The 27,312-nt window shown below is 50.4% G+C and overlaps 1 protein-coding gene across 1 annotated transcript; it reads right to left on the bottom strand.

Annotated features, from left to right (window-relative positions):
* Window positions 1–448: 448 nt before the first annotated feature.
* On the bottom strand, window positions 449–26,191 carry Atp1a2 (ATPase Na+/K+ transporting subunit alpha 2). The gene is made up of 23 exons (XM_048448884.3): window positions 26,035–26,191; window positions 21,546–21,650; window positions 21,304–21,363; window positions 19,206–19,409; window positions 18,632–18,745; window positions 18,212–18,346; window positions 17,203–17,320; window positions 15,169–15,437; window positions 13,987–14,185; window positions 13,742–13,851; window positions 13,419–13,553; window positions 12,532–12,721; window positions 12,222–12,397; window positions 8,210–8,346; window positions 7,568–7,718; window positions 7,305–7,473; window positions 6,948–7,102; window positions 6,475–6,598; window positions 6,139–6,284; window positions 5,812–5,942; window positions 3,496–3,597; window positions 3,253–3,344; window positions 449–2,286 (listed from the first exon to the last, which is right to left on the bottom strand). Exons 1-23 carry the CDS (start codon window positions 26,044–26,046, stop codon window positions 2,258–2,260), a joined length of 3,063 nt encoding a protein of 1,020 aa, XP_048304841.1. The 5' UTR covers window positions 26,047–26,191; the 3' UTR covers window positions 449–2,257.
* Between the last annotated feature and the right edge of the window lie 1,121 nt (window positions 26,192–27,312).

Raw genomic sequence — 27,312 nt, 5'->3', positions numbered from 1 at the left:
CAGACTTGGCTGCAATAGCCCCAGCAAGCACCCCCATTCCCTGCCTCTCAGACTGGGAGGGGGCTGAACATCCCCATTCCCTGCCTCTCAGACTGGGAGTGGGCTGATTTGGATCTGAAATGGAAGAAGCAGAAATGACCGTGTTTCTCATAAACCCACAGGCGCTCTTTCTTCTGGATAAATTCTTGTGGCTTCCTGCTGGGACTGCCATGAGGAAGAGAGCTCTGATTACCTTTTTCTTCTAGGTTATTTTGCAACCTAACATCTTCCTCTTCAGCATCCCCCACAGTACCGCCTGTGGCCAGATTATTTCCCTACTATTCCGGACATTTGCCCTTTCTTTCGGTTCCCTTTCCGAGCCAAATCCTTCCACAGCACACATCCAAAACCACAAGTTGAGAAGGAGGCAAGTATGAAGTATAGAAATCAACTGTGGGAGTCACTTCCCTTTACTCATAAAGAAAATGCAGCTTTATTATTCTCAAGTACATATGTAGTGCCTCAAGCTAAAGTCTTACAGAAGGTCACCAGTAAGGATCTTGTAGCTGTCCCTTTAACAGATATATCAGGACTGAAGATGATTAGCCTATGCACTTGCTGATTCTAAAGTGCCTGAAAAGCATACTTTGGGACAGACTAAATATGCCACTCCTAGCAATACTGTTTGTGCACTTAAATTACTGACCAAATGACTTCTTTATTGATTGTGCAAAGGTAAACGCTTGTTCAAAGTCAAGATCTCAAATTAATCGGGCCCAAATAAATATAGTGTCTTATTTAGACTTCCAGCCCAAGGCCTTTGACTTCTGAATTTCAATGCACGTATGATAAAGCAAAACTCCACTGTGATGAGACAGTGGCTCTGGGAAGGCCTTTGGGCCTGGCCTAATGCGTGTCTTGTCCTTCATGTTCCCACCTTAGGCCTTCCGGTTTTCTTGCTGTCTCTCACTTGCTTGGCTCATTCATCTAGGTCCAGCTATGCAATGCTTTCTAGGCCAGGCTTAGAGAAAGAGCAGCTGTTCGCAGAGCGAAAATGTTAGCAGAGAGGGAGTAAGGAAAGACAACTCTATTCCATAGGAACCTGAAGCTAGCTTCCTGTCTCAAGGAAAGTGGGCATTTGCCTGGGAGCAGTGGCCTTGCCATCTAAGAGGTCAAAGGCAGATTTTCTCTCATGTCTAATGCTTCTGACAGTGTCATGACCTAAGCTGATTATTCCTGTCAATGGCCAGCTAGGCAATACAGGAAATGATGTGGGTTCAGCAGGATGGGCATGAAGGGGAAGGTAGTGGGAGAGCAGGGAGATGGAAACTGGCAGCTAACTGGGGTCTCAGAACAGTGATGCTTGAGAAATTATTATAAAGAGGGGATGTTCCCAAGAGCATGTGATCCCGAGAGCTGAACCTTCCTGGCCTTGTGGACAAAGGGGACCACTATCCGAGGGTCATTGGGGCATTTGGTGGCCACACTGCCTCCTGGTCTTGCCCCTCGTTGCTAGTCTAATGAGATGGGAATTTGATCTACTTGTGTCTATAAAGGCAGGACACAGAGCCAGAACCCATACCACCTACCTGGAGACTAAAGGTGACAAACTTACGGTCACCACCTGTCTTTATTCCTTGGCTGTCTCCCTCAGTCAGTACATTCCAATCTCTCCTTGCCAGCCCAGCTCTCCTCCCTAGGTTCCTGACTGGCCTTGTCTGGGAGACACTCCTAACCTCCCCAACCAGCTTCCCCTTCTGGTCTCGGACTCTCGCACTTCCAGAAGGAGAATTTTGTGTTTTTAAGGTCTGGAAAGGGAGGAACAGGGGCAGGTTCAGGAAGGAAGCTAAGGAAGGCAAGAATGGGAAGAGGAATGAAGCCAGAGACATAGACACTTGGTCTGAGAGGATTTCCTTCTGGAGTAGACAGGACTGACCTTTGGGTGGTGATCTGTTTGAAGAATACAGGTGAGGGCTGGGACACAAGGAGGACTGGGGCAGCCCTTAGTGCTCCGGGAAAAGTAGGGGACACGGTACAGTGGGACGGGAGGGATCTCAGGAGGGGACCCCAGAACACACTGTCTGAGGGTTCACAGTTGGACCTGTGGAGCAGTCACCTCAAGTTTATTTACCCAGCTTAGCTCACCCCATTGCCTTATTCTGTCTCCCCCAAATCTTCCCCTAAAATACCAGCCCAGTTTTTTCATCCCTTCCCTCCACCATCCCAGCAACACCTCCAGAGCACCCCATCTCTCTCATTCTTCCTTTCTCCAGTGATCTCAGTAGTATGTCTCCTTCTCCACCCAGCCTGTGAGAGAGATTGGATAAAAGTTGCAGCAGGAACATAAAAGGAAGCAAAAGTTCAACTCCCCAGGGCTCAAATAACTGAGATCAGAGGGAAGGAGAAGTCTGGGGAATAGCACAGAGGGAAGGGACAAACCCCTGCCTGGTGGATGGGCTGTATAAAGGGGATGGAGGGGACAAGCCTGTCTTCTGGGGAGACTTGTATTTCATTCAGGTAACAAGTGTCTACGGAAGCAGCTGTACCAATGGCGCCGCGAGGAACTGCGCCAGAGGACTGACCGTGCTTTCCATTGTTTTAGAAATCAGATCTCAGACTTTATGTAAAAATGCCAGTTTTAGATGCTGGATCCATTAGAAGACCACACATCTAAAATATTGGACCTCTCGGCCCAAACACCATTCATGGACCGTATGTGGCTTGTAGGTCATCCATTTCAGTCCAGCCAATGATCAAAAACGCTTCCAGGGAAAATAAACCAACTCTTGGTTGATGCCGGGAAATCAGGAGCCCTGTGTCCTGGTTCCAGTTTCTATTCCTTGCCTTATCATCCTAAGTGGATAAATCCCCTCCGTGCATCTTTCTATCAGCGAAATTTATAGATGATTAGATGACCTTCTAATCTGGTGGTCTGTGATCCTAGAGCAGTGGTTCTCAACCTGTGGGGCGTGACCCCTTGGGGATCAAACAAACTTCTTACAGGGGTTGTACATCAGATATCTTGCATATCAGGTATTTACACTATGATTCACAACAGTAGCAAAATTACAGTTATGAAGTTAACAATGAAAATAATATTATGGTCCGGGGTCACCACACCATGAGGAACTGTGTCCAAGGGTCGCAGCATTAGAAAGGTTGGGAACCACGCTCTAGGTGAGACATAGGATCTGAAAGGAAGTGGCCAGGGTGGGCCTGCTCGGGGCTTCTGGGACCTTAGGGTCAGAGCTGTCTGCACAGTGGAACGCTTACCCCCAGGGTACCGCCGCAGGATGAGCTTGCGGACCTCATCATAGATGAAGATGAGGAGACTGTAGGGAAAGGCACAGAACCACCAAGTGACCCTGAAAAACAGTGGAGGGAAGTGTCAGGGGCCTCAGAGGCTGGCACGGTGTCACAAAAGTAGAACAAAAGTGAATTAGAGCCTGGGTCCCAAAAGGAGCCCAGGATTTCTCTGTTCCAACCACTCCCTCAGCCACCTGTAGAGACACTTACTTGAGAGGGTACATTCGGAGGGCCACCCCCATACCCGGACAGTAAGACAGGAAGGCAGCCAAAGCTGTCTCTTCTAGCAGCCCAAAAATCAGGATCTTGTTCCTAAAAAGGCAAAGAAAAGAAAGCAGGTAGCCAGGTATCGCTGGAGGAGGGTGTGGGGAGGCGAGCTCCAGGGGCACCCTTTGGAGCAGAAGGGAAGGAGATGTGAAGGACGGCTTCTTCATTCCTGTCATCTTCAAACCTCTTCTCATGCTTTATGTAACCAAAGGAAAAAAATTTCTTCTGGCTTGACGGTGGTGGTGCATGCTTTTAATCCCAGCACTTGGGATGCAGAGGCACGTGGATCTCTGTGAGTTCAAGGCCAGCCTGATCTACAGAGCTAGTTCCAGGAGAGTTAGGACTTAACAAAGAAAAACCCTGTCTTGAAAAACCAAAAAAAGTTTTTCTCTTCTGCTTGTTCTGTTCACCCCTGGCTGTTCACTTGTTCAATAATTATTTCTTATGTAACTCAGTACCAGAGATGTAGTAGTCAACACAGACAGCTTATAATTGTTGTTGCTCTAGGCCCATGAGCTGGGACAATATCGTCTTCCCAGCAAGGGATCTTTAAAAGCTCCTCTGGGCGGAGCCCATTGGTGTCTTCTATTTCTCAGCATCTCCTACAGACCCAGGTGGTTGTGCATCATAGACACGGAGTGAAGAGGATGTTTGCAAAATGCTGAGCCCAGCCAGCGTTTGCTCCTGTGTGCAGGAAGTAGTTGGTATATACTCACTGTATCAGAACTTAACAGCATGGCGGAACAAAATTCTGAGAGCAGGTTCTGGAGCCAGACCTGTCCAGTGTACACTAGCTTAGCCATTCCCTGACTTTGGGGAGTTGAAAAGGGCCTAATTTCTTAGAGCCTCACACTTCTTCTCTCCACACAATAAGCATAAAAAGACAGGTTTTCTTTGGTTACATGGAGCATCAGACAGTGTCTGAGAAGGACATAGGGAGAGCTCTTTGCTTTTCTTCCACACAATCCACATTTTAAATGATTTTTGCCTCCCAAGTTACACTTCCTAGTGAGTGATAACTACATTAGAATTTACTCTAAGTATTTGAGGATTCCAAGCAGAACTAGAGTAACTAGTCTAGAGGAAGTCATCACTGTCCTCTTGGGGTTTGCCTAAGGATGGCCCACTAGAAAAGCTGGCGGTTTCTTGCAAGTAAGAGCCTGGCTCATATGGCTTTTTGAAATACCGTTGAGAGTATCTCTGAGGACTTTTAACTGCCCAAGGCACAGGCACACTGAGGCTGCCTCTGGGTCAGGTGCTTTGTGGGTACTAATATCTCTTCCCTGTACTTAGCCAGAGTCACATTGATTCTTTCTCATTTGCCTCTTGGGTGGTCTGAGTTCATCAGTTTGGTTCTGTCCCCACCTTCCTGTGTCACCCGTAAGCTGCCCTGTAAGTGTCTGGTACAGGACTGTGCCTAATTTCTTAGGTTCTCTGGGACAAAATTTATTTGGGGGAATAGCCACCTTTGTCTATGGTAAGAAACAGAAAAGAAACCAATGTAGCCCCTTTGGTACTCAGCCTCCATCTGTGTTCAAATCACAAGGGGATGGGGTGTTGGATGTGTGACAAGTGAGCTACTACAGAGTGGGGTGGAGACCAACCTGGAGGGCCCTGACCAGCTGAGTGACCTTGTCCTCTAACCTTGGAGGACTCCTTACCCTGGCTGTGAACAGTCATACCCACCTGGAAGACCCTGTCATGAGAGTAGGAGCGAGGCACTTAATTCACAGCCTGGCTTGTGGCACCACACTCTAGGAAGGCCTGAATGTGCCCCCTGGGCGGATGCAGAACCACAGGGCAGTGCCAAGTGTTGGTGTGGAGAACAGGAGACATGACCCTGGGTTTAGAACCGGGCAAAGACTGTGGCTAGGTGCCACCTGAACAGGGACTGGAAGAGGAACCGAGAAGGAGGGGTGAGAGGACACTAAGATGAACATGAAGGTAGGAAAACATGACAATAGAGTATAGTTCCGTAGAGCCTTGCCATTCTGTCCTCGTGTGTGTGTGTGTGTGTGTGTGTGTGTGTGTGTGAGAGAGAGAGAGAGAGAGAGAGAGAGAGAGAGAGAGAGAGAGAGCACGCACATTTCAAACCTGTCTATGGATAAGTAGCTAGGTTATTACAACCAGATACCTTCTGAGTAAACCTGAGCCCTGGGAGCTGAGGTGATCTGGTATTGGAATCCTGGCCTAGATGGGTTGGTGACCATATCTGGAGGACTGTCTGGGTGGTAGGTACTGGGAGTGGTTGGTGCTCACTTCATGCCCTGCTGGAAGACTGAGTTGCGACGGGTCTTGCAGATGATGAGGTCAGCCCACTGCACAACCACGATGCTGGCAAAGAAGGCCGTGTGGCATGTGAACTCCACCACCTTCCGCTGCTCATAGGTCTGGGGAGGAGGCAGGCGGGAAGAGGTCAAGTGTGAGTGGAAGGGATAGGTGGCACCAACAGACAGCATGCTTTGGGCAGTCGCTCAGCTTGGCACTTAACCCATCTGCTGCCCCTAGCTTGCTCCCAGCCAATTCCTGCCAGGCCTTTAGCCCCACCTCTTCTCATTGGCATCACACTTACACAGCCCCACTCACCCACTCTTGCCCATAGCTGTCCTCCAGGTCATTGGTAGTCCGGTCATCCCAGTCAAGGCGGATACCCAGTAGCCGTGACGGCAGGAAACCGTTCTCTGCCAGTATCACGAAGTAGGTGAAGAAGCCACCCAGAGCCTGGATCATGCCTGGAAGAGGTTGTAAACAGAAGGTGGGACCTGAGCAGAGAAAGAGCCAGCAAAGGGCCACCCCTTGGGGACAGAGATGGAAGTCTCTGTCTCTCAGGGAGCTGGACTCTTTCTCGAAATTCCACTCATCTCTCTCAGGCATGGGACGAAGCTTTTGGGGACACCCTCCCAAGCCCCTGGCTGAGCGCACCAATCTGTCCATAAGCCATGCTGATGAGCCTCTCGTTCACCAGCTTGTCCGTCTGGGAGTTTCGTGGCTGCCGTTTCATGATGTCACTCTCAGCTGCTTCGTATGCTAATGAGATGGCGGGAACCTGTGTACAGAGGACGCGGGTGGGAGGAGGCATCTGAAGAGATCTGTAGCTAGAGCAGCAACTGCTCAGTGAAGCATCAGCAGAATTCAGCACAGCAGTATTTAAGATCCTGTCATTACTAGGGTGATAGTTTAGGGGTGGAGAGCATGCAGAAGTCCTGGGTTCAATCCCCAGTACTGTAGAGTGGTGGGGAGAAACTTCCTGTTTTCCCCAGGCCTGTGTTAATCATCTGCTGCCTACTGGTCCGGGTCTGGTCTGATACCCTGGCACAGCTCCTTTGTCTGCTGCTCACCCCACCCCTGTGCCCTGTGATTGCCTGGTCGGATTGTACTCCACCCTCTGGCCTCACCATGTCTGTGCCTAGGTCGATGCAGAGGATGGTCACGGTGCCCAGGGGCAGTGGGATGTTGGCAATGATGAACAGCAGGAAGGGGGTGATCTCAGGGATGTTGCTGGTCAGGGTGTACGCGATGGACTTCTTCAAGTTGTCGAAGATCAGGCGGCCTGTGGGGGAGGTTCTGAGGGCATCAGGGAGGTTAGAGGAACTCTCCCCCGCCCTCACCCCTGAGGTGTGGCTGGCTGCTCATTTTTCTAAGAGGAAGGTTTAAGGCAGAAGCAGTGTGGAATCTTAGTGTGAAAATCAGAGGAAGCAAAAGGTCTGGCTTCAGACATCCTGGATGTCACACAGCCCACCCTGCTTCCTCACCCTCCTCCACGCCTGTCACGATGGAGGCAAAGTTGTCATCGAGGAGAATCATGTCAGCGGCCTGCTTAGAGACATCAGAGCCAGAGATGCCCATGGCAATGCCGATGTCGGCCTTCTTCAGCGCGGGGGAGTCGTTCACCCCATCACCAGTCACTGCCACAATGGCTCCCTGCCGGGAGGACACCAAAGGTGCTTGAGGACAAAGTCCTTGCTTGTCTGGCCCCTGACTTTGCCCTGTCTCTGCCTCTTGCTGTCTCGCTCACCTGCCTCTGACACCCCTCCACAATGATGAGCTTCTGCTGAGGGGAGGTCCGGGCAAATACGATCTCCGTGTGGTCCCTGAGGATCTCATCCAGCTGCTCTGACGTCATGTCCTTCAGGTCTGACCCGTGCACTACACATGCTTTGGCTTCTCTGGGTAGAAGCAGTAAGAGCTGACCATCCACACTCACGCCTGTCCTGCTGCCCCTCCCTGCCCCGTGTGTCTTAGTTCCCCTGTGAGATGGAACTCCGTTAGTGCTTTCATGCCCTCTTCTATGACACTGAGTTCCGCTATTTCTCTCAGAGAAGGCAACGCTACGTCCTCCCTGTGCAGTACCACACAAGCATGAGGGCTGTTTGCTAGGCATATCCCATCCCTATAGCAACCCTGCAGTATGGACAGCATCTCAATTCCATAACTGAGAAAATGGAAGTTCAGGACTTTAAGATGTTTCCAAGGTTACACAGCTCATCACTGGTACAGGCTGGACACAAAGCTGTCGGTGGAAATGGCCATTGGACAGGCAAAGGAAAGATTTTAGTCTAAGGGTTCCAGAGATGCTGTCCAGATATCCCTAAGGAACCCTGGCAGCCTCTGGGAGAGGATGTGTTGGCTAGGAACAGGGTCTTTGTAAAGCCCTTACCTGGGATTGACTTGGCTCACAGGAATGTTGAGCCGGGCTGCAATGTCCTCCACAGTCTCGTTACCCTCTGATATAATGCCCACACCTTTGGCGATGGCCTTGGCTGTGATAGGATGGTCCCCAGTGACCATGATCACCTGATAGGAAGAAGACAAAAAAAGAAAGTGTTCAGCTTCACTTCCTATTCCTTTCCCTAAACCATGTAAAATTAGACTATTAGGTGTCTGAGGCTGGTGAATCCCAGCCAGAAGAGAGGAGGTGTGTGTGTGTGTTGTGTTGTGTGTGTGTGTTGTGTTGTGTGTGTGTGTTGTGTTGTGTGTGTGTGGTGTGGTGGGTGTGTGTGGTGTGGTGGGTGTATGTGTGTGTGTTGTGGTATGTGTGTGGTGTGAGGTGTGTGTGTTGTGTGTGTGTTGTGTGTATGTGGTGTGTGTATGGTGTGTATGTGGTGTGTGTGTGGTGGGTGTATGTGTGTGTGTGGTGTGTGTATGTGGTGTGGTATGTGTATGGTGGGTGTATGTGTGTGGTGTGTGTGTGTGTGTGTGTGTGTGTGTGTGTGTGTGTGTGTGTGTGTCTCCTCCACCCTGTCTGGGACAGATCTTTAAGTATGTAGCCCAAGCTGACCTCAGACCCACAGAATCCTCTTGCCTGTGTCTATCAAGTGCTGGGATTGTGGGCATACATTCCCATGCCTGGGTTGTCTGGGGAATTTCTTTAGGAGTTTGGCTATGTGGGAAAAGAAGCTGTCAGAGCTGGATGGGTACCCCCTTTAACAGTTCCTCCTTCTTCTCCTCCTCTGACCCCTCTTTTATTATTTTGTGTGGGTGTTTAGTCTGCATGTATGTCTGACTATTTATGCATAGACCACATATGTGTCTGGCACCCTTGGAGACCAGAAGAGGGCATCTAATACCCTGAGTGGTTGTGACCTGCCATGTGAGTCCTCTGAAAGAGCAGTCAATGAGTGCTCCTAACTGCTGGGCCACCTCTCCAGACTCAAACAGCTCCCTTTGAATACACTTAGGGAGACCAAAGTTTTGTGAGTTTCTTCAAAGTCACAGGGACCCTGAACAAAGGTTTGACTCTCCCGGTGTCTCAAGTGTTGACGGCAGCAGTGTGGTTGGATAGAGTAGTGCTAAGGTGGAGACAGTATTTAGCTGCTGACATGTCCATCAGCTTCCAACAGCCCTGCATGGTATGGGGAGAAGTGTTTCTTGCCTTAGCGGGGATAATTAATGTTCTTTGCTGTTGCAGAACGCATGGAGTGGGATGGGAAGGGAGGAGGCCTGGGAAGAGGCTATTATCAGCATAAAGTGATTAAAGCTGGATGAGGACAGATCGGCATATGTGGGCTTGTGGGAGACGTCCCACAGAACTGAGGCAAGACACCTCTTCAGGCCCCTGCTGCCTTCTCTCCCACCCCCGTTATTAACCTGAAACTACCCGCAGCATGCCTCCTATTGAAAACAAGTGTTTCGGCAAACTTCGCTGTCCTTGACTCCCTCAGGCGTTGAAGCCCCTCACTCCCTTGGCTTCTGCACCTCCTTCATTTCTGCCCTGGCTGTACCCCTACCTGGCAGCCTGTTCTGTCAAGCCCCCTCGAGGTGGCAGAACGGAGCCTAGCAGAGTGGAGTAAGTGCTGCCTTTGGACAGAAGCCTAAGTTTAAACATTGACCTTCACCAACGGTTGGACCTTAGACAAGTCAGTTTTCTGTTTCAGCACAACGGACGGGGCGAGCTGCATCAGTTCAGGCTGGCATTATGTAGGCACACAATAAATGTTAGCTGTGTCCTGCCCACCCCACTGGTTTCTCTTTCTCCCCTTCCCCAGAAATGTTGGTGAACCTAGGGTTTCATTCTTCACGCTTTCCTTGACTACTTGCGTATTGACATATCGCTTCCTGAACAATATGATAAATATTTTGATAAACCTTTAGTTTGTATGCATATGCTAATGAGATTTAAATCTGCAGTCTTGACTGCCTTTCTTGAACTCAAACTATATTACTATATTCCAACTGTCCCCAGATATTCTCTCTCCCTCTCCGTGTGCTTCTCACAGATGCTTTAAACGGAAGGTTCATGCTGCACCACTGCCTGCACCCCCTGCACCCCCTCCAGCTCCTCTCCCCTTAGATAGACCATCTGCTGGATTCACTGGGTCCTGTTCTCTCTCTTATCTTCCCACCCCAACTATGTGTCTTCACTCCCTTTTCCTCTGTCTTGTCCAGATCCTCACCCCTCGCTTGACTATTGTGCACGTTTTAATCTGTCTCCCTGCTCCTGACTTCAGCTTATCCCCACACCTCATCCCTCCTCTGCTAGGTAGCTTTAAAGCTATATCTGTGACAATTGTGGTCACAATCTGTGGCACACGGGATAGAGCTTGAGTCTGGCATTTAAAGGAAATCCTTCCAACTGGCCTTGACCCAGTGTATCGGCCCCAATCCCCAGTGATCTTTCATCATCTCTCCCCCACTGACCTGTCCACCTCCACCTCCTGATAGTGTCGGCACGTCCGGGTACGTACTGTTCCCTGATCTAGCCTCCCCTTCCCTTAGAGCCTACTGAGTCCTCAGCAGCCTTCAAGGCCCAGGTCAAATATCATCCCTTCTGTTAAACCCCGTCTAGTTCTCAGAGGCAGAATTAACAGCTCCCAGTTCATTTTCCATAGAGTCCTTGCCCAGCCTCTGTGCTATTTCTCGTCATGCCGAGAGGCACCTGACTGGGCAGAAAGAAGGCGCGCGGCTTCCAGACAAGCCAACTGTGCTTCATAGTCCCAGTTCGTCTCTTACTGACTGTTCTATTTTGGGGAAACTATTTACCTACTCTGAGTTTCTGAGTGTTTGTGTGTTACAATGGGGGTAATAAATGCCTATTTTCCATGCTGGTTGGTTACTGCAGTCAAAACTAACACACACACACAGCACCAAGCCTTCTGGTGTAGTAGTTAAGAAATAGACTGCTTTGTTTCAAATTCTGACTTCACAAATTACTAGCTGTGTGGTCTTGGGCTTGCTGTTTGTGCCTCAGTTTCTCTCTCTGTAACAGGGAAGATGCTTGTGCTTACCTAGAAGGCCGCCATGCTTAGTGCTTAAAGTAGTATCTGATGCATCTAAAAAATTAAAATAACTTATCCTTAGGGCATCTGACCAATAGATTACTCAATGACCTCAACTCTTAAGACTGTTCTATGATATGTTTAGAAGCATCAGCTCCCCCCCCCCCACCGAGAGATCTTGAGATGTGGAAGCCAGGCCCAGTTTCTATTCATTTTTGTGTTCCCAGCGGGAAACAAAGAGCAGGTTGTGTTGCATTGTTTAAGAAGAAGAAGAAGAGGAGGAGGAGGAGGAGGGGGAGGAGGAGGAGGAAGAAGAGAGCAAATGATGGCACCAGAATTGATGACCAGAAAAAAAAGATGTCAGGGACCTGTCTTGGAAATAGGAAACTGAGTTCCTGGATGGTCGGTTGGTTGGTTGGTTCATTAAATAACTTGGCACCTCGCACAGTACTTGATGCACAGTTGACAAGCAATATATATTTTCTGGATGAAGACAAGCCAAATAAATAAGAGAATGTATTCAGTGAGAAGAGGTTGTGGTTGGACAAAGACTCAGTGTGGAGTCGTGGATGAGTGAGGAGAATACGGAATGATAAGGTGAGCTTGTTGAGGAAGACAAGAGCTTTCTAGTCCCCGTTCCGAATGGGTAGACTGAGTAATTGGGCACTCAGATAACCAAGTATCCATGATGGAAGTGCCAGATGGTGCTTAGAATGAGGAGGGAGGGGTGCACATGTAGGTGGGACAGGGAGCTGGGCTAGGTGATAGATAGGCATGAACAAAAGGAAGAAGCAAGAGCTCTCGTCTGGCAGATGGGCAGCTTCTCTGGGTCAGAGGGAAGGAGGCCACCAGGAGCCTATGTCTCCTCAGAACAGCAGCTGCTGCGGTCCCTTGACCTCTGGCAGTCAGGCTTCCAAGTAGAGAGGTGGGGGTGGACGGGAAGGAGGTTAGTACCTTGATGCCTGCGCTTCGGCACTTGCCCACAGCATCTGGCACAGCTGCCCTGGGCGGGTCAATCATGGACATAAGCCCCACGAAACAGAGCTTCTCTGTGGGGAAATTCAGCTCATCCGTGTCAAACTTGAAGCCCCGAGGGAACTTCCCAGAAGGTAGGTTCAGCTGACAGAAGCCTGAGGAGGAGCAGGAGGGAGGAGTGAGAGCAGCAGAGTGGCTGCCGGGTGGCCTCCAGGGCTCATCATGCTACAGATGCTAGCGAGGCTCAGGAGCCCCCTTCTCGGCCCTGCTGCGGTTCCGGCTCCCTCACCTAGCACACGCTCCCCGAGTCCTCCCAGCTCCATGTAGGCATTTTGAAAGGCATCCTGCATCTCCTTGTCCAGAGGAATCTCCTTGCCCTGTACCAGGATGGTGGAGCACCGATCCAGGATGCGCTCTGGGGCCCCTTTCATCACCAGCACGTGACTCTGGGGGCTGTCTTCTCTCTCATGGATGGACAGCTGGAGAGGAGAAAGGCAGTCACAAGGGGCGACATACTCACTTGGTGGTTTAGCACAGGGTCTGCTAGGGAGCAGCTTCCAAGACGGAAGGTTTCCTTAAGAACATAACTCTAATCATCAGAGAGTGTCAACAAAGGAGAAACTATGTGTGGAAGGTGTTTGCACGTTGTCCCAAGTCTTAAAATCTGAGAGTCACTTCCACAGAATGGTGATCGATTCAACAAATAGTTATTAAGATCAGTTAGGGCAGGCATTGTGCTAGGGGTTGGATGGCTTTTATTAGCACCCCCTATTCCCCCAGTGACCCAGGGCCTTTACCTCTGTGATGCCTGCAGAGTAGAGTTGACACTATTTTTGACCTTAACAAACACCGAGATACTGAGAGATACGGTAAGGGAATGACAGAAGTGTGCTTTAGTTATATGGATGGCAGGGCTGGGGGACCGTGGCTGGCGGGTGGGGGAGGGGCTACCAGGAGAAAAGAGGAGGCAGTGACATGTTGCCTGTAGTAAGGTTTGCCAGTCAGAGGATGATGGATGGCAAACACACATGCAACTACTCCATGTGTCCTGGGCGTGAAGCAGGGGTGGGAGCCCACAGCCCTCAAATATTCCCATCCCTTCTTTCTGTTGAGTCTCCGGCCACTCACTCTCCCCATTTTGATCCCTCTTTCTCTGTCCCTGCAGCCCAGCCAGACCTGATATTTGTTGGTCGAGTTGAAGGGAATTTCTGCCACCTTAGGGTTCCTGTCCCTCATCTTCCTCACTGAACCACAGGACAGCTCGATGCATTTGAGTAGAGCTGACTCAGAGGCATCACCAGCTGTGTCCCGCTGCCAGAAGAAAATAGAATTCAGTGTCACTGTGGGGGAGGGGAGGGAGTGGAGGATGGGAGAGATAGGGCATCAACTGAGGTCACCAAAGATAGCCACAGGATGTGAGAGGGAAAGCTGGGCATCAGCAAGGGGCCTTTGGAGACGGTCCCCTAACACTGTGCCGGCACTCACTGGCTGACCCCTACCTTAGACACAGAGATGTTCTCCTGCCCAGCCTTGAAGACAGCACGGTTGCAGAGACCGGCAATCCGAGACAGGGCTGTCCACGTGGGGGACCGTTTGTCAAATGTGGCCCCTGGGGAGAAATAAGGGAGAAAGAAGCTTGATCCCCTGTTGGAGCATTTTCACACCTTCATCTCCTGCTTCTGCTGGGGGGGCGGGGGCTTGGCACTAGCCACTCCCCTTCCCCCTTTCCGGAGAATCAAATCACCAGACTGATCCTCAGTGGTGTCAGCCTCATGGATCTGGTTGTCAAACCACATGTGGGCCACGGTCATGCGGTTCTGGGTGAGGGTGCCTGTCTTGTCCGAGCAGATGGTGGATGTGGAGCCCAGCGTCTCCACTGCCTCCAGGTTCTTCACCAGGCAGTTCTTCCGAGCCATGCGCTTGGCAGTCAGGGTCAGGCACACCTAGTACGCAGAGAGAAGAATAAAATGGTCCAAGTCATCAGACAGTGGTGGCGCATGCCTTTAATCCCAGCACTTGGGAGGCAGAGGCAGGTGGATCTCTGTGAGTTCGAGGCCAACCTGGTCTACAGAACTAGTTCCAGGACAGCCAGAGCTGTTAAACAAAGAAACCCTGCCTGAAAATAAATAAGTAAATAATCAATCCAAGTCTAGAGTGACAGGTGTTCATGACCTTTTTCTACCCTGAAGCTCTATTCCTTTGTCTTAATCCTACTCACAGATAAGATTGGGTGGGGCCTAGCAGCAAATAATGACAGTTGGCCATTAGGCTTGTTGAACTGGTTCCTAGGTATGTCTGTGGGAAATGCCCAGCAGAGAGCTGAACACATCCATCTTTGAGCAGACACAAAGATGGAGAGCCGCCTACACGGAAGGGACAGCAGAAGCTGTGGAGAAAAATGAGAGCAACAAAGAGGAAAGCGGAGTCTGGGGCTCGTCAGCCACTGAGTTTCTGTGAGGACACAGGACAAGAGAATCAGAATGTCACGGGAGCTGATGAAGCGCGGAGTGCAAGAGGGTGGACAGAAGTATCCATTTCAGCAGCAGAGTTAAGGATGGGAGCTGGGAAATGTCACTCGCTTTGCTAGTTAGTCACCGGTGACCTTTGAAAGAGTCTTTACAGCAAGTGAGACAGGATGGGGCCCAGACTGCAGCGGGAGACGAGCCCGCAGATGGTGAGACACATGACCATCACAAGCCCCCAAAGAGGAATTGAATGCTCAGATACAGCTCAACCCCAAAATTTTCAACTTCTAACTCCAAGGCACGCATTAAACCGTTTCTGTGTACAGTGTCCGCTATGTGGTCGCAGGGACTTGAGGGGAAGAACATTGCTGAGAGGCAATAAGCGACTGTGTTTGTATCAAAGGGGGAGAAGGACGAGGACAGTGATTGGCACTGGTGGAAATTCAGCCTGCTCCACTCACAGTAACAGTGGCCAAAAGCCCCTCGGGCACGTTGGCTACGATGATGCCGATGAGGAAGATGACTGCCTCCAGCCAGCTGTAGCCCAGGATGAGGGACAGCACAAAGAAAGAGACCCCCAGGAACACTGCCACTCCTGTGATCAGCTGGATGAAGTGCTCGATCTCCATGGCTATGGGTGTCTGCCCGACCTCCAGGCCAGAGGCGAGAGTGGCTATGCGGCCCATCACTGTCCGGTCACCTGTGGCAATCACAATGCCCCTGGCAGTGCCTGTGGTAGAGGCAAGGACAGATGGTGAGTGTTCTGGGCTTGCCAATGACTGAAGTCTCATCATATTTGCTAAGGAAACAAACCATCACCGAGTAAATAAGTCAAAGCCTCTAACCCGGGAGGCTACTTTCAGTAAACTGGGTTTACCCTCCCGGCATAGATTACCAATCTCAGATTTAATACAATCGCAAATTCTTTTCTTTTGTATTTGGGCCTGAGAAGACATCTTGCAAGTAATACTAAAGTTCAAATTGAAGAGATTCAATAAATGAAATTTAAACTGCCTGCAACATTTCAGCGAATCAATCTTGAACTAGCTATTTTTCAAAAACGTATTATAAACAGAAGTAAAGTACTTATTGATTTTGGGGGATGGTTTGGACTTAAGATTTTCTTGGGCCAGCAAGGCAGTTCGGTGTGTAAGGGCACCACCCATGAATTCTGATGGTCTGAGTTGAGTCTCTGGAACCCACCATGGTGGAAGGCGAGAACCAAGTCCTGCGAATCTTCCTTATGTGTACTGTGGCATGAGTGTGCTCACTTACACACACACACACACACACACACACACACACACACACAGTGTTAGGTATGAATCTCTGTAAAGGGAAGTCAGGTAATCAATCAATCACCATATGTGACATCACAGGGGTCTTTGGGAAAGGAAGTGCGGTACCATAGGAAGAGCATGCATGTTGAAGTCAGCCAAATCTGGGTTTGAATGCCTGTTTAGTCAAACGGGATAACTGTGTGAAGCGCTTTGGCGAGTGCCTGTCACATAGCAGGCGTGCAACACATGCGACCTCCATCCATTTCCTCTCCTCTCTTCAGAGCTAGCTGCTGAATAAGCAGTAAGAACACCTTATCTGACCTTTCAAATACAGTCAGTTATGGGAAAATGTATGATAAGTCAGAACCTCAGCACATTAAAAATTTAGGAAAATTAATGTGTAGTGATTTTTATTGTAATTTCATTTCTCTGAAGGAGGGAACCAAGCCTAAAGAACCAATAAATGGAGGAGAAAGAGTATCAGGGAAGGAAAGGCATGGAGCTGGGAAGCAAGAAGCCATTCTTTATCACTGACCGAGGGGTCTGTGGGCTAGCAAGCCTCTCTGCTACCACCTCCTGCCTCCTGCAGCAGAGTATGGGCTGCCGTTGTCCTCAGATTCCTATTCTACGTGATAACAGCCCCCAGAGCTCTCATTCACCACCAGTGCTCATCGCTAGAACCCAGAACTGAGATGGAAAAGCCAGGGCAGACTGCATGTCACAAGAATTTTCTCCTCATCATGGCCTAGATGGATGATACAACCTGAAGGAGGACCTGATTTTCACCAGAAAGTTCTCCTGACCCAGAGTGAGCCTCCGGTTCTAATGAAGAGCAAAGGAAGGAAGCAATTGGTCCAGAATCACAGACTTAGGAGACATCACCTGACTCCCCACCCTCCTAAGAGTCAAGTCTGTGTGTACATAGGGGGAAAGGCATCTTGACCCACTATCTGAAAGTTTTGTGGGAGGCTTTCATTCTGGGAATGAACAGAACAGAGAGCTTCTTGGGGAGAGGTGACTTTCAATAGAGGCAGTCTGCCCTTGGCCAATGCCCTGCTCTCCAGAGATGACGATTTCTGCAATGTTCAGGGCCCTGTTCCCTCCTCAGTGCCCTTTATATGCAGAGCTTTTGCCAAATAAGCACAGCTATGGGAGCCGGCCCCTTCCCTACACTGTGCTGGGATGAGGAGCATTCTTGGGAGGCTAGCTTCTCACCTTCCACACAGTTGGTAGAGAAGAAACAGATATTGCGGGTCTCCAGTGGGTTCTCATGGGTGAACTCAGGGGAACGGGTCTGGGGCTCCGACTCCCCTGTTAGGGACGAGTTATCCACCTGAGGAGAAAAGGGGGTACAGTCATCAAACTGGCAGCAGCCGCAGCACTATGTGCGCACAATTGTCTCCTGAGCCAGATCCAACCCCCCTCAATCTTCATGACAAGAGGGACGGAATTGCGCGGGCCCTCATCACATATCTATGACATTACTCAGCTATAGCTCCTGCACTGCTTGGGAAGACCGGCTCTTCCTGACTTTTATGTGCCTTTGGGTTATTTACTTAACCCACAAGGCCTTCATTTGTTCACCTGCAAAGTGGGGAATGTAAACAGGATCGTGGCATTGCCCAGCTCCAGAAGCACCGCCAAGGCAGTCTGGGACAGTGCCACCTCCTATGGCTGATTGGTTGATCAGGTGGCAACATACAGCAGCCTTCATCACAGCAGCATCTTTTTCCAGACCCCTCTCTATGTAGCTAGGCCGGGCTGACTTTGAACTCTCCATCCTCCTGCTTCTACCCTCCACCTGCAGAGTGCTGAGGTTATAGGTGTGAAGACCCAGCTCCTTCTTCTTTATTTCCTTAAATTTATTTATTTATTTGGTTGGTTGTTTTTTTTTTTTTTAATTATTATTTGGGGCTCTCTGTAGCCCAGGCTGGTCTGGAATCTTTCAGAGTGAAACTGAATAGAGTATGTAAGGTTTCTGTTGCATAAATGGTATTCCATATACAACAGCTATAAAATGCCTATATCAAAGAAATCCCAGAGCATAAAGCATTCCTAACACAGATATGCAGAGGTAGCTGTAGCCATCCTATACTGGAAGGAGGCTGAGTTGGGAGGTTGAGGGGAAACCTTGACATTTGCAAATGCGTTTCTTTTAAACTTTCAAGAGGGCCTCTCTTGACTCTGCACAGACTCAGCCACTTGCTCTTGGCGACCTCCTCACCTTGCAGCCGTGGGAAGAGATGATCCGAAGGTCAGCAGGGACTCGGTCCCCACCTTTCACTTCTACCAGGTCTCCTACCACCACCTCCTCTGCATTGATCTGCATCTTCTCCCCCTCTCGGATGACCAGGGCTTGCTGTGGAAAAGCCAAGAGCACCTCATGCAAGGTTCGTTTCCACCTTTGTGCTCCAATTGCTTGCTCTCCCTCCGAAGGAGGAGAAGAACCCCCCCACACACACACACACATACACACATACACACACACACACCTTCAGCAGCAAAACTTGGCTCTGGTGTGGAGAGCTGGAAAGGGTGTTTTCTGACCATATTTGTTCTACTTCAGATCACAAGACTACCGAGAGGTGAGTCCTCCCAGAAACCTTATGCCCCAAGCTGGATGGAGCCAGTCCCTGCCATCTACCTGAGGCACCATGTTCTTGAAGGAGTCCATGATCTTGGAGCTCTTGGCTTCCTGGTAGTAGGAGAAGCAGCCAGTGACAATGACCACAGCCGCTAGCACGATACCTAGGTATAACTGGTAAGGAGAAAGAGTTTGACGCACTTAACATTTCTCACCTCGAGGGGCGGCTGTCACTTGGGATGACTGCTCAGAGTCATACTGTGTGGGATCCTCAGCCTTCACCTGAGCCCAGGTGTGAGTAAGACAGTGAGTCTTTCTCTCCAGCCTCCCCCATCTTCTAACCCACACCCCTAGCACGGAGGAGCAAAGACGTGAGTTCACATGGCTGAGGCTTTTCTAGGAGTGAAGTCCCAGGCATACAGACCAGTTTGTTTTAGTGGACTGAGTATGGAGGATCTCTCTCTGTCTCATCACTGACTGAATGTGTTGGGGGTGCTCCACAGGCTCTCTTCAGCCTGAGGAACTGGGACTGTGATCTTGTTTCCCAGCCCTTACCCCTTCGCCTTATCTGGGATTTAGAGTCAGAGGGCAGAGTCAAGGGCTGACTGGTCCAGGGGTTGGGTGCGTGGCTCACATTATCATTAGATGGCTCGTCCTCCATGGCAGCCAGGATACCATAGGCTAGGAAGCAGAGGAGGGCCCCGATCCACAGAAGGATAGAGAAGCCCCCGAAAAGCTGACGACAGAACTTGACCCACTCAGGAGTTGTGGGGGGTGGTGTGAGGGCGTTGGGTCCATCTCGAGCCAGAATGTCCTGAGCTCGCTGGTTAGTGAGGCCCTAGAGAGTAAGAAAAGGTATAGGAGTGGGACAATGGAACAAACCTTACCCCCACCACGTCTCTCAGCATCTTGCAGAGTAATGTCCAGCTGGAGAGAGAAAAAAATCTCCTGTGGTTGGAAGGGGTAGGACCACACAGAGGAACTGGGGTCTGTAAATGAGACTTGGGCCCTGAAGGCTAGAAAGGACTCTCGCTGTGGCTCCACCTTCTGTTATCCTTGGGTTGAAACGTGTTTTTGTTGGGACAGCATGCATAAGCACACCGGAAAGATTCCTCCTCTGACCGCCCTCCTTTCTTCCTGCAGATTCTTCCTTTCGCCAGGGCTCCAGGGAAAGCCCAGCAGCAGCGTGGACCCTTAGTGTCATGTGACTTCGGCAACCTCTTATCACTTTCCTAAGAAAGCCTAGCTATTCTTGAGGCCCCAGACTAGATCAGAGGCCTCTTTCTGGATCCAGGCAGCCCCTCCATGCTTGATTCTAGAATGGTGCTTACTATACTGGAATTCTGTTTGTGTGGTTTTTGTTTTTAGATTCTTTTGCTACCGACTTTGAGCAGGACCCACTTGTTACTGACCTACATGTCATTCATTCGTCTACCTTATAAGTGAACGTTGAGCTCCAAGTACATACATGCCCAGCAATGGGAAGGATCTAGAGACAGGCAAGATCAACAAAGCCCCACCCACAATCTAGAGAGGAAACCTGCACAGTAATAAATACATATGGATGCCGGATAGTAGAAAATGTCACAGGAAATAAAGTAACGTCAAAGAATGGAAGCATAGCAGTTTAGGAAGAGACACAAGAAGAATGGGCCAGGGGTACTGTTAATTTTTTTAGGCCAAGTTATGGTTCTAGCTTGGAAGTGACTTTATAGCCCAAGTTGGCCTTGAACTTGTGGCTGGTTTTACTGTGTTTTCATTTGTTTGAGCCCGGCTTTCAATACTTTGTCTAGGATGGTCTTGAACTGTTGGGCCCAAGTGTTCTTTCTGCTCTTGTCTCTTAAGTACCTGGGACTACAGTTGACCACCATAGCATTTGGATAAAAAATATTAAACTAAGGATTGAATTTAAGGCATCACTTAAGCTACACGGTATTCTGTCACTGAACTACATACATAGCTCTCTTTGATTTTGAGATGGGGACTCTAAGTTGTCCTCTCTAGCCTTGAACTTGCAATCTTCCCTGCCTCAGTCTCCTGAGTAGCTGGGGTTACAGGTGTGTGCCCATGCACCCAGCTTAGAGGAACAATTTAAAATATTTTTAAATGATGGGTTTGGCAATCTGACTGTGGTCTGTGTTTATTTATACAACCTAGCTCATCCGAGGACAGGTGGTGGCCATCCTGGGGAAGGAGGGGAGAAGGCCGAGCACTCTTCAGGGCACAGGATTAAGCGAGGAGCGTGGGCCTGCGTACAAATTCAGCAAGTCACTTTCTGATTCTCCTTGCTTTCATAAACAGGCTAATCATGCCTGACAGAGCTAGGGTGAGGATTAAAGAAATGTCCATGCTGCATCTTATTACAGAGCCACCGACGTAGCGGGCGTCAGCAAGTGCTATCATAACAGAGATGAGTCACTTTGCTGGTCCACGTCCATCATCTCTGAGAGCAGTTGCTTGAGGCAGAGCACAGGGCCTTGCCAGAATCTGAACCCTGGGTCCTCAGGAATTCTAGCTTCCAGATACACAGGCAAAGAGGGGGAAGCAGGGATCCAGAGTCTGTTTCAGACTGTGCCACTAACTGTGCCCATGACCTTAGGTAAGTCTCTCATCTCTGGACTGCTCCTCTCGTCTGCAAAGAGCGTTGTGTTCTAGTTCTGAGTCTCTCACACCTGAAGCTCACCTCTCTGTCTCTGTCTCTGTCTCTGTCTCTGTCTCATGGCTTCACTCACCTTGGACAGATCCACTTGGTATTTTCGGCCCAGCTCATCCAAGGACAGCTTGTGGTCATCCTGGGGAAAGGGAAACGGAGACACTTTGGGAGAGGAGGCTAAACACACACTGGGGGCACGGGATTAAGTGAGGAACGTGGGCCTGTGTACGAAGCTTGTTTGGATGCCCATGGCTGCTGGGGTGTGGCTGTCAGCACAGAGCTGCTCCTCCATGGCCCTGCTGAGAGCACCGTGGTCCTTACCATGGCAACCTCCTTCTTCAGCTCGTCCAGCTCCTTCTCTTTCTGTTTCTTTTTGCCACCCCCATTCTCCGCAGTGGTGGCGGCAGGCGAGTACTCACGCCCTGCCTACAAAAGAAAGGGAGGGCAGGGATGATCAGGGAAACTGGCTGGATGGCACCCGTTCCCACCTGCTTTTGAGGATGTCCCAGCACTGGGAAGCAGGGTGGTGGCAGAGAATGGAAACAGGAGATGGAAGAGCCCAGGCAGAGCTGTGAGGACCCCCACGTTTGAACTTTTATCTGCTTACTATGTGATGTGGGATTCTGCCAGATAAAAAAGAAAGCATACATTTTGAAAACCACCAGCCAAGGTGATTTGAGAGAATTCTGGGAGTGGACAGGCATTGTGTTGACAGATGGGTAGGGTATCCTGGAGGGATGCCTTTGCCTAGTTTAGAGAGGAGTTCTGGGTAGAGTAAGAGTCCTGGGACGGGAAGAGAAGCAGGCTTGGTGGTGGGAATGGAATGGACAGGGATGATGGACTGAGAGAAGCTAATGGTGACAGGTTCAAGTATGTCTATAAAGTGGGAGCCCAGGGTATGCTGGGAGCATTCACCAGCCTGCTGGCAGGCTTACCTGGAACTGGACAGAGACAAGTCACAGAACTTGAAACCCCAAAGCACAATTGGGTCCCTTTGCCCAGATAGGTATAGGAGAGTAAAGAAAGATTTTGTTCAGGTCAGCTGGGTGTTTTTAATAGTGATCTTGTGAGGTCCCCATTTCCCTTCTCTTCAGGGCTCCTGCAGACGTTCAGGGTCTCATAGGAGCTTCTTGAGGGAGATGGCGGGGATTCTTCATTTAGATAGAGGCAGCGTTGGAGGAATGGGCTAGGTGGGACTAGGAAAGACCTGGGGGCTTATGGGTAGTGTGAAAAATACCATCATCTTCCCTCCATGACTCTCCGCCGGGACACAGGAGGTGGCTAAATTTCTACTCATCCTTCTGACCTTTCTGTGGACCATGAAGACCACACTGAGTTTTTAGAAGTGGTTTTTCTATCCGATAAGAATGGGCACCCGGTAGAAACAATAGCCTGTGTGGCTTTTGTTTGTTTTATTTTTCAATATTATGCATTTGGGGGGTGGAGTTGGTTTTCTTTTTCTTTCTTTCTTTCTTTCTTTCTTTCTTTCTTTCTTTCTTTCTTCCTTTCTTCCTTCCTTTCTTTCTTTCTTTCTTTTGCAACTTTTTAGCTGACTGCGAAGGTTAGTGGAGAGTAGAGGGTAGAGGATGTGCTCAGGAACTTTCTACCCCTCCACATGGACAGCTTCCCTCCTTATCAGCATCTCACATTGTTGGAGAGGGACATTGTCTCATCACTACCTCCCAGTGGCCACAGCTGACAGGCCGGCAGTGTATGTTCTATGGATTTAGGCTGATGTATATCAGTGTGGACCTCCCGTTTCTCTAGCATGTGACTGTGCCACCCTAGGTCCTCAGTGCTCCATGGTAACGTATTCTATCCAGAGTTAGAGCGGTCCAGCGGACTTAGCACCCTGAGTAATGGAATTCTGCCTCGTGAAATAAGGAGCAAGGAAGGGGACGGGACATACAATGCAAGATTATGGGCACTTGTTCCAGGATTCAGGGACCTAGGAGGTGTGTTCTTGGGGGCTGCGTTGCTCAGACATGCTCCGTTTAGAAAAGGTGACCAACACATCATGCTCTGTTCGCTATCCAAAATACCTACGGATTCAGTCGGTCTTGATCTTCTGAAGGCCAAGCATCCTAGGGAGACTGAAGTGGCCATTGGCATGGTAGAGAAGGACTCAGAAATACCTCTACCTGTCCTTTCCCCAGGTGATGTAAGAGGCTGTTCTTAATTGGATGGATTGAAGTGCTTTGCCTCTTTGTTGAGGCAGGCAGGGCTGTATAAAGGATGGGAACCCACAAAAGGTCCAAATGTAGGAAAACAATCTGGACAGCCGTCGGTGAGATCCTTGGGGGCTTCAGGGATGGCAGATGTTTGTGCTGGAGGCCGAGGAGCAGAGCCCAGAGAACTCTCGGCACGTTTGGTGCCAAAGAAAATGCATGAAAATGAGAATCAAACGCCCGCTTCTGGAGCAGGGTGGGGTGGCGTGCACAGCTGTATTCCCACAAATCAGGAGGTAGAAGCAAGAGGATTGAAAGTTTGAGTCCAGCCTGGGCTACATAGTGAAAGGCTTTCTCAAACAAATAAACAAATGCTTCTGAAAAAAAATATTCTGGCTCTTGCATGTTGGTATGCTGATTGTGGCTGAGCTAAACAGCTCCATGTGGCACCTTCTTTTCCTCTGCTCCCACCCTGTTCTCCCATAAGTGCAAAGCTTGGGACACACTGCCCTTCCCCCTCCTCCTGTCCTGGCAAGGATCTCAGGCTCCACAGCCAGGAGCCTGCGGAGATTTGGGGCCAGTGGCTGCCCAAGGAAGAAAGAAAGAGGAAGCGGAGACCCCCCTTTCCCTCTCTGTTCTTCCCTCCCTCCCCCAGCACAAGTCCCTCTCTTTGGGTCTTGAATGCTGAAGGAGAACAGAGAGTTCTTTCTGAGAAAGCCAGAGTCTGGGACGGAGTGGGGGTAGCTGGAAATCGGCCAGCGCTCCCCCCACCCCCACCTCAGCTTCTGGAGGAGGCTTGGCTCCCTCCCACCAGAGTGATTTCTTCCCTCGGCTCCCACACTGCCCTTCACAGCCACACAGTGATGGGTTGGAGTGGAGGTGAAGAAGCGGACCCCAGAGTTGAGTGGAGAGTGGGAGCTTGTTTTCTACAGGTCTTCCTGGTAGGTAGGACTCTGAGCTCCCAACCTTAAGCTCCCAGACTTAACCCAGCTTTTCAAACAGACCAGACCAAGAGCAGTCACTCACAGCCACTGGGTTAGGGGTGCCAGAGGGTATGGACCTAGCAAGGGTGCTGGTGGGGGGTGGGGAGGGATTCAGAATGGGGAATTCAAGGTCAAATAGATTTTCAATTAGAAAGAACTGTGTGAGCTAGGTTCACCTTGCTCTAAGGAAGAGTGGGGGTGGGGGCATCCTATCTTCCTTTTCTCTTAGATGGAGGTAGGACTTGCCTTGGCCCTGACTTCTCAGAGGTTCTGTACCTCAGTTGGACCTTTCCTTTCTGTGGGGAGCAGGAGATAGCGACATATTCCTGAAGGTCCCAGGACAGAATATCTTCCCACGACTGTGGCGACTTCCTCAGGGAAATGAATTACCCATAGATAGCTCCTAAGGGTGGGCTCACAGCCCTCACCCTGCCTCCATTTGTGCCCCTGAATGCCCAAAGGCTGTTCATTTGCAAATTCACCTGCTGAAACACAGTGTGGGGTCACTCATAAATGTCTGCAGCACTACCAGCTTCCTGGGAACTCAGGTGTGTGAGGTTGTGGACACATATACACATGTTCACACACACACACACATGTGCACACGTGCACACATTTGCACGGTACTCTTCTATTTCCAATTCCCACCCTAACTCTGGAACCCTGGTGTCCAGGCTCAGAGTGTTTCCAGCTGTTCAGCTTAGAGCAACAACACGTCCTTGCCTGACTCCTCGTTGGGCCCAGAAATTGGCCCACAGCACCGCATGGCACTGTCTCCCGCGCACTTGGCAGCGCCTTGTCAAGCCCTTTCCCTCCGTGCCCTCTTTTGCCAGCATTCCACAAAAGGAAGGCGGCCCAGCACAGTATGGAAGGGGATTGGATCACTTTCCTTCATATGGGAATTTCATTTCCAAGAACTGGAAGCCTTGTCCTTGCTCGCCCAGACATGGCTATTAATCTTTTCATTGGCAAATTCATCCATGGCTGCAGGATGGCTGTGGTCAGGGGCAGTTCTCACCAGCCTTTGGAAAGGTCCCCAAAGACTATGGCCTGGAGCCGAGGACAGTGTTGCTGGGGACATCTGGAGGGGTGCTGGGGTGAGGGCTGGGGATAGAGTCCTGCTCCCCATCCCAGCTGACTCTGGCACGCAGGGCTCTTGGAGCTGGTGTAGTAAGCTGCCTGGTGGCCCTGGGAGTGGGGTGTTCCACAGCGGCTTTGCAACCCCAGGCTGGCCCCCTGTCCTCTCCGGCTAGGACCTCAAAGGAATAGATATTTTCAGTGGGTAACAAGGGCGGGAGAGAACTAATAGTGCCGACCATCCCTTCAGCTGGGAAGCCAGGAGCTGTGGTGAGAGAGGAGGGATTTTGGCAGAAGAGATGAGAGGATGGAGTGTGGGGAGACCTAGGAGGGCACTTGGGTGGCTTCAGGGCTAGTTGTGGGAGACGAGGAGGCCAGGGTGGCTGCAGAACGGGGGACAGTACTTGGGCTAGCGCTGTGGAATCCACAGGCATGTGCAGCTGGGCGACTCGTTCCAAGTTCAAACCATCCCACTCAGCCAGCGTCCCTCACCCTCCCTCCACGTCCCATTCCCACCCCACCCTTTCTCCATTGTCTTCTTCACCCTCCAGAGAGTGGCCCCTGATCTTTGGGGATACTCACCCCACGACCCATCTTGGGGCAGAGTGGCTGAGGGGACCTAGGCTGAAAAGGTCACCAGGAGGATCTCAAGACCACACTGCCTGTCTGGGGCAGCTGGAGACCCTGGCAGACAGGCAGAGACAGCCCGAGCAACAGGGTAGCTTTAAATAGGTCCCTCTCCCCCTCACCCCCGCCTTCCCCTTCTCGGGGAAAGAAACGTTTGTTGAAACTGGATCCCTGAGGACTCCTCCCCTCCCGCCCCTTTAGCAACTGGCCCTGGCTGACGGTCCTGTTTTGTCCCGTGGTGTGTGTGTCCCCCCCCCCCCAGCTCCCCTCAGCTCTTCCCCATCCCAGGGCAGCCACAACTGAGAGAGAAGCAAGGGGAAAGGGGTGGGATGGGGGTAGCTGGAGGAAGAGATGTGGCCCCCTAGGGAGACATGGGCTCAGGGTCTTAGGATGCAAGGCCAGACATCTTGCAGACTGTCTTCTATTTCCAGGTGAAGATGCTGAGGCTGTAAGAGTTCAGCAACCTGAGTGGATAAAACAGAATCAGAATCTCCTGAGTCCATATCCAATCTCCCAGAAAAAGCAACAGCCTGGTCTCTCTGCTGTGGAAGCTGCAGGGACACTCTGGCCAAGGGAGTTAGAATAGGAACACAAGATAACTTTTGTTGCAAGGGACCAAAGTCTGGAGATGTAACCTCTGAGCCAGTCATGTCTGACTTGCTGCCCTTGGGCTGCATGCACCCTGAGATGGCTATGAATTTGGCCCAACACAACATCCTGAACTCAATTCAAACATGATGAGGTACTTTATAACGGCCAATTTTTTTGATAACTGGATTGTATCGTTCTCCAGCATGATTTATAGATGACGTGAATAAATTGTAGGTGACAACTTTGTGTCACGATATTCGAAAGGTGACCACACTTGCATCCAGTGTTCAGGACAATCAAGACTATGGGCACCTAGAGACAGTTGGGAAGGTGAAAGGACCAAGAAGGCAGCCCGAAGCCAGGCACAGCATCTCTGTCATTTTGTGTGTGTGCAGTGGAAGAGAGCCTCTCCTTCGCTGGTACAGAGAAGCTCGGGGTGAGTCTGAGGTTGGTGAATGGCATGGGAGGAAGCCAAAACCGGAAGGTGTGGCATTTCTGAGGAGAGCGTGGAAGTCATTATCACCTCAAATACCAAGTCCGTGAACTAGAAAGAACAATGACTTCCTTGGGTTCCTTCTGGGAGGAAAAAGAGGTATCTCCATGAGCGTCTTGTGTAAGGAAGCACAGGCAGCTGGGCCTGGG

This window comes from Myodes glareolus, chromosome 5, assembly GCF_982192425.1.
Source record: "Myodes glareolus chromosome 5, mMyoGla1.1, whole genome shotgun sequence".
NCBI lineage: Eukaryota > Metazoa > Chordata > Mammalia > Rodentia > Cricetidae > Myodes > Myodes glareolus.
This window is presented reverse-complemented; position numbering and strand designations above follow the sequence as displayed.